Raw genomic sequence first — 7,496 nt, 5'->3', positions numbered from 1 at the left:
TTGTTGGGTATATGTGCGAGGACAAAAGAAAACGACCGTAACCTGGCTTTACTAAACTTATTAGCTAAAGTATTCAGAAAAGTTTGACCGCTATGGAAAAGTAGAATCTTGTAAATTTTCTTCTGTGAATGTTTTGTAATTTACTCGAGTGGAAACTTAGAAACTGGCAGGACTGAATCTGAAGAAATTGCACTAGCGTGAGCACTGTATGCCACCGGAATACTGCTGTAACCTCAGCGCTCATGTACATATGGGTGCAAGAGTTTATGAATTGAAGCACACTTGTGATGTTATCTGAATAGTTCATACTTAATATATAGTATTGTTGCCACCATATCATATTTTTAGACTATTGTTACAAGAGTATTTCAATATCATTTTGAAAACGAGAAAATTTTCAGCTCGAGCAATAGCATCCACAGCTGTGATGAGCCGCCGCGGTGGCTCAGCGGTTATGGTGCTCGTCTGCTGACCCAAAAGACGCGGGTTCGATCCCGGCCGCGGCGGCTAGAATTTCTTTGGAGGAGAAATTCTTGAGGCCCGTGTACTGTGCGATGTCAGTGCACGTTAAAGAACCCCAGGTGGTCGAAATTTCCGGAGCCCTCCACTACGGCGTCTCTCATAGCCTTAGTCGCTTTGGGACGTTAAACCCCATAAACCAAACCAAACCAAACCACAGCTGTGATGGAGTCCAAAGCGGCAGTGAAAGCTCTCAAGAGGACCGCCAATTGAATACACACACCTAATACCACTCTCCTGATTGACCGTAACCCAGAATGCCTCACACAGTTTCACTCTCTACGCAGATAATGCATGAAAATTCAAGACTTAAAGAATGCCGCAACCAAGTCGCTCATCGGTCACTATGGCGACAGCAGTAATAATCTGATCGCAGCTGTTTGTATCGTGCTCATGTTTAAGCCAGCGTAAACGTTTAGATGGTGATTGACACATCGCTCTGGCATGTATAAAAGCCATTATTTTTTTTGGAACGTACACCTTTCAATACTTTTGTCGTGACTATCTAGGTCTGCATTTTGTTTTTATTTTGTCATAGCTAAGGCATGCGGTAAGTACAAGAGAAATGACCTCTTAGTAACTCTTCATTTCGTGTTGTGAATGTTCAATATTTCCCAGGTATCGAACTGGAGACGATGCTGATACTGAGCGGGTCTGGGGCGCTGCTTGCGACGTTAATTTATTTATTTATTTATTACAATACCCTCAGGGCCCGCTCGGCGTTATAGAGGGAAGTGGGTGAAAAAAAAAAAATTACATAGTAAAAAGTACAGGCAACAGGCAAGAAATCATTATGCAGACGCTTGTTCGATGTGGTAAGTGGCTTGAAAGATGACGCGTCTTCAATGCAGGCGATATGGGTGGAAGGTGGTTCCACTCAGCATTAGCCTTTGGTAAGAAAGAATTAAAAAGCACATTCGTTTTACAACTTGGGATGGAAACTTTATGGTGATGATCAACACGTGATGACACGTATGATAGTATAGAAGATAAAAATTCCTGTTTTAGAGTCTCGTTATGAAATAAAATGCTGTGGAAAAGACTGAGGCGTGAAATATTTCTACGAACTGCGAGATTAGTCAGACCAAGTTTAGTTTTCAATTAAGAAACACTAGCCGTGCGAGAATGATTGGAAAGGATGAAGCGAGCTGACCGATTCTGAACAGATTCTATAGCATCGATTAAAGTGAGTTGTGCGGGGTCCCACATTGATGATGCGTATTCTAGCTTTGGCCGTATTAGTGTCTGATACAAAAGTAACTTCAAATAGGATGGAGCCTTAGAAATGTTTCTGCGTATGTGACCGAGGGCACGGTTTGCAGTGTTTTGTTTTGCATTGGTTTGTTTGTTTTTATTTTGCCATAGCTAGGAGATGATGTAGGTGCGAGAGAAATGATTAATGTAATCATCGCTTAGTAAACCTTCGTTTCTTGACGTGGATGTTCAATATTTCCCAGGTATCGAAATGGAGACAATGCTGATACTGAGAGGGTCTGGTGCGCTTCTTGCGGCGCTAATAATCATCGCTGCGTCTGCCAGCGACGTCATCGTCACCATTCCTCAGGGGAAGTTGCTGGGACGCTCCGGGGAAATTCTTGGATACCCCATTAGCATCTTCTTGGGGATACCATACGCAAACCCTCCTGTAGACAAACTCAGGTTCCTTAAACCAGAGCCTCGGATTCCGTGGGATGGGGTGTACGACGCGACTGCACCCAAGAGCTCTTGCACGCAGCCTCGTGAAGGCACCATATTTCCGGTTCCTGTTCCGCTTTCTGAAGACTGCCTCTACCTCAACGTCTACACGCCCAGTACGTCGGACTCACGAAGGCGACCCGTTCTGGTATGGTTCATCGCTGGCATTTACCTCCTAGGTTCGTCGTACCAAGATCAGTACAACGCGACGGTATTGGCCGCGGTCAACGACCTTGTCTTCGTGAGTTTCGACTTCCGCAATTCTGTCTTCGGTTTCCTCGACGCACAAGACCCAAGTGGACCTGGAAATGTCGCCCTGTGGGACCAACGGCTGGTGCTGGAGTGGGTCCGTACCAACATCGCCTTCTTCGGAGGTGATCCTGAACGCGTCACACTTTTCGGGGCCAGTTCTGGATCTATGCTCATTCACGCCCACGTGCTGTCCCCGCTCAGCGCTGGACTGTTCCAACGCGTGTACTTGATGAGCGGCACGCTGAACACCGACACAGTCGCCGACTCTGTTTATGAAAGCAACCGCAAAGGGAACGAAGTCGCTCGGATTCTGGGCTGTGCCGACTCCTTCCAGGATCTCACGACCCACACTTCACGCGTCCTCGACTGTCTTCGAAATACGACGTCCTTGGCTCTGCTAGATGCAACACTGCTGGCTATGACGCCGAAGTATCTCTTTTTCATGCCCACCTTTAAGACGGAATTCATGCCCCTGCTTCCGTCCGAAGCCAGCAGTGTTGGAGCGTTCACACCTGTGGACGCAGTTGTTAGCGTTACATCCTATGAAGGAGCTTCTGTTTTTCTCTTTCACGCTGACCCAAGGTTGTCCGACGAAGAATTGAACAATATCAGTGTTGCTGATCTTCAGGTGGAGCTGAAGGACATGTTCAATCGGTGGATGAAAGACAAAGTCGTCCCTCTGGCTGAAGAGTATTTGGAAAGGGCACCGTCCAACGACAAGCTCCAACTAAGAAGCACTGCGTGTGACTTCCTCGGAAAACAAAACGCGTACTGCCCGAGCAGATTCTTCGCTGAAAGCCACTCGCGAAAAGCGAGAGTTTATGGACAGGTCTTCGCACACAGGTCTGAGCTGGCGGTGACGCCAGAATGGACTGGAACGACGCATATGGATGACATTCCGTATACGTTCGGAATTCCATTCCTGGAGGTTGACAGCTACACCGAGAAAGACAGGGAGTTCAGTCGGAGCATCATGAAAAGCTTGGCAAAATTTGCGGCGACTGGGTAAGCGGGTGAGATTTTGTGCCGTCTATCGAAAAAACACCGAATTTGAATCGAGCAAATATGTAATTATTATACCAGGTATTCCATGCAAAGTGCGCCACTAATTTTCTAAACTGGGATTTTTGACGTGCAGAGAAGCTTTTGGAGCATAGCGGAGCATTGGTACCGTTATGCTGATAGGTGTAACGTTAACAGATCGGAAGTGGGCGAAGTGGGTGAAAGAACAAACGCGCGTTAATGATATCCTAGTTAAAATCAAGAGGAATAAGTGGGCTTGGGCAGGGCATGGAATGCGAAGGCAAGATAACCGCTGGTCCTTAAGGGTAACGGAGTGGATTGCAAGAGAAGGCAAGCGTAGCAGGGGGCGCCAGAAAGTTAGGTGGGCGGAGGAGATTAAGAAATTTGTGGGAATACGGTGGCCGCAGCTGGCGAAGGACAGGGTTAATTGCAGAGACATGGGAGAGGCCTTTGCACTGCAGTGGGCGTAGTCAGAATGATGATAATAATGATGAACATTCAGCATCGTATCTGTGAGTAAAATTCAAGAAATATACAAAAGGAAAGTCACGCGTGTTATCTGCTTGATTGGGCTTGTCCTTTTGTATTTCATATTGTCTGACGTAAATAGTTTAGGTGAACGTGTACTGTGTCAGTAGGGTAGCTTATGTTTCTGTCGCTATAACGTGTTTTATTTTACCGAAGTTTCCACTTGTGTCTCCTAACCTCTGTTATGCAGTTGTTCATTTTTCTTTCTTGCATTTCTCGAGTGCTGCTGTTGTTACCTGCGGTATGTGATGTTTCTGTGTACTTTTCCTGCGTGCAAAGTATTCTTATAACAGGTGTTTTTGTGTTCCTTTAAAGAATTCTTTAGATGAGCCCGAATTCATTTTTTTTGCATTAGGCCAGAAAGTGTTGACTTATTTGTTACGCTGCTTGTATATTTTTTTATTTGCAACCTGCCGATCACATCATGGGGAGGAAAGCCTTTGTCAGGCAGTGTGCCTTTTGGCCATTTTCTTGGAGTGTACGCACTTCAAATAAAGTTCTATTTTATTCCACTCTATTATACTCTAACCAGGAAAGTGATTTGAAATTCTAATCGTTAGATTTATACCTAATATCCATAGACTATTGCAAATACAGACCTGTAGCGGGCCGTTAGGAATAGCCTAACCAGATTTTAGAATTCCGAAAACGTGGTTACCATCGCCGGGATAAAAATTTTGGCCCATTTATGACGCCATTCGAAAATCGCGTACCTGCAGAGAGGGCAAAGCGACGTCCATCAAATCGCGTCACTCTGTGACGCACGTACCACGAGACGTACCCTGCCCCGCCCACACTGCGGTGCTCCCCGAGAACCCTATGAATACTTGCCGGGGAATCAAAATTTGTTCATTACATCGGGAACTTCGTAAAAACGGGTTTCGTCACACCGACTTTTTGACTGTGGGCCCATTAGAAACTTTTCCGAAGTTACTTTCTGGTTTCTGTCTTCGCGCGACCCACAGAATAGTCCTTTACGCATCTCCCGTCACTCCCCACTCTGATGCAATACCTTGCTAACCCCTGCTACAAAGAAAGTTTTTATAATAAGTGCATTGATTTTTTTTCTTTCTGCTAGAACGCCTGGGGTTCCCGAGGTACCAAATTGGCCTCAATTTTCCCTGGACAATCCAAGTTTCGTATGGCTTCAACCTGGCAACTACGGAATCGTAAACGACTTTTTCAGCTCGGGCTGCGAAATGTGGAGAAACTTTCTGTAAATTAAGGGCAGTTTCATTGCTTGGCTACTGGAGAAGACAACTAACCATTCTATCCCAAACAATACCTTCGTGTGAGCAGCAGTACTTTACAACCCATGAGTGCAGCTTCATAGAGGACCAGCCGGACACGGACTGGCCATCCGGCTAAGTGTGGACAAGAAAACCTTCTAGGCATACGTCCTCTAGCCATAGAGTTAATATAAGAAGATAAAAATATATATTCTGCAACACAATTTTTCTTCTGGCATATTCTTTCGCTTAACACAGCACTTATATTTCTCTAGAGCTCCCTTGTTTGACATCCAGCTGTTTTTATTCATTAACCTCGCGTTCAGTGCACCTGTTCCGAATTCCTATGCACAGGCAAGAATACCTTTCGACGGCGGAGAAAAATTATGAGGCAAAGGAGAAGGCAGGTCATTTTTCCTTATCAAGACAATTACCATATTGCGCGCACAGCAGAGCGCACATATATGTACTGTTGGCACGCGCTTGCCCGCTCAAAAAAGCCGACATGGTAATACAAGAATTTCTTCTACTTGGTCTTTATTTGTATATGCCACCTTCCTTCGAGATGTCCGAACTTTACACAAGCTGCAATCGAATACCGCCGGGCAAACAACGCTCACTAGCATTGCGGCGCGATCATCCTCGCTGAGGTTGAGCGAGGAGTTTTCTATTCTACCACAGCAAATAGAACACGTTTTAACTCTCTTCTAGGCGTTTCATCCGATTTGAAATGTGTGTTTTCATATATAACCAGTATATAGCGCAAAGTGCTGCACGCGCTACCGGTACCAGCGCTCTGCACGAGCCGCAACGAGAAGACGCTTCGAATCTGTCCGGACTCCAGTCTCAAACATGCGTCACTTCCGGCGGGCGGCAATGGCGCCCGTTTTTGCAGTTTCGGTATTGAAAGCTCTGATTTTTGCGTGCTGTTGGCACCTTGTCAGCTTGAAATTGGTACGTATAATGTTTTGCGGGTAGCATAATACGGGGGTGTACTATGAAAAAACAACCTTTTTACGGGTTGCAAAATTTCGGTCAAGTAGGCCTTTAATGGCGCTGATTCCTCTTCTGTACCACTGGGTTCTAGGGTTCCTCAAGGAGCAGCACTTGGCCTCCTTGCCTTTTTCTGCCATCTTCTATATTACTGTGATCTGCCGTTCCCATGTGTAACTTGAAGTTTGAAGTTTGAAGTTTGTTTTATTTACATCATAGATGTGGGTAGGTCCGCGTAAAAAGTGATCGCAGATCACTTGAGGGACCCCCGACCCCCCTTTACATCGGAAGATGGTCAAACGCTAAAGACAAAACTTTTTACACAGACACAGTTATATATACAAAACATTTTATACATCATAAAAGAAAGAATATACTTAACAACGTTTTGTTGCTTATTTAATGGCAGCTTTAATTTCGCCCAAGCTGCTTTTGGAAATATCGATATTCATGGACTGTAATTTGTTTAATAAGTGCGGCATATTGTAACGTAGCATCTGATTGCCGTAGCTGGTGCGACAAAAAGGAATAAATCATTTTTCCGTATTGCGCAGGGTATAAGCCGGTACAGTTTGACTGAGGCAGGTCAAGTCTAGAAATGCTCGATTATTATATTGTAGAGATTTCTTGTATCTGGTTGCTAAGTAATATCGGTACAAGCTATGGACCGGTATAATCTGGTAGTGTGAAAATAAGTGATCAGTAGGGGCATGGTAGTCAACATTGGCAATGTAACGGACAGCTGTCTTTTTTTTTTTAAGGAACGAAACAGCGCAACTAAAACGAAGGACCAAGAAAAAGAGAGACACGAACACGCGCTGACTTACAACTGACTGTTTTAATCGGAAAACCACATATAAATATAAACCACATATCTCTAATCGCTGCGTCACAGGCTCACGTCGTCATCGCAAACTACTAACATAAAAAGAAAGGAAAAACCATTGGCGAAAGGTTTATGTCTTTTTATGTTAGTAGTTTGCGATGACGACGTGAGCCTGTGACGCAGCGATTAGAGATATGTGGTTTATATTTATATGTGGTTTTCCGATTAAAACAGTCAGTTGTAAGTCAGCGCGTGTTCGTGTCTCTCTTTTTCTTGGTCCTTCGTTTTAGTTGCGCTGTTTCGTTCCTTAAAGATGCAATACCAACTCGCCCACTATGCTATGTTGCTACAAGCTTTCTTTTGCAGCATGTAAATTTTATGCATATTTGTTTCTGTTGTACTTCCCCACACCAAAAAACAGTAGTTTAAAT

General features: G+C 44.7%; 1 protein-coding gene across 1 annotated transcript; it reads left to right on the top strand.

Annotated features, from left to right (window-relative positions):
• Positions 1-1,993: 1,993 nt before the first annotated feature.
• On the top strand, positions 1,994-5,237 carry LOC149366986 (acetylcholinesterase-like). Its single transcript, XM_089566262.1, has 2 exons — positions 1,994-3,471; positions 5,096-5,237. The coding sequence occupies exons 1-2, from the start codon at positions 1,994-1,996 to the stop codon at positions 5,235-5,237; spliced, it is 1,620 nt and encodes a 539-aa protein (XP_089422388.1).
• The last annotated feature ends 2,259 nt before the right edge of the window (positions 5,238-7,496 follow it).

The sequence above is a fragment of the Amblyomma mixtum genome, chromosome 1, assembly GCF_055824585.1.
Source record: "Amblyomma mixtum isolate Tamu chromosome 1, ASM5582458v1, whole genome shotgun sequence".
In the NCBI taxonomy this organism is placed as follows: domain Eukaryota; kingdom Metazoa; phylum Arthropoda; class Arachnida; order Ixodida; family Ixodidae; genus Amblyomma; species Amblyomma mixtum.
Note: the sequence above shows the minus strand (reverse complement) of the source record. Positions and strands in the feature narration are given on the sequence as shown.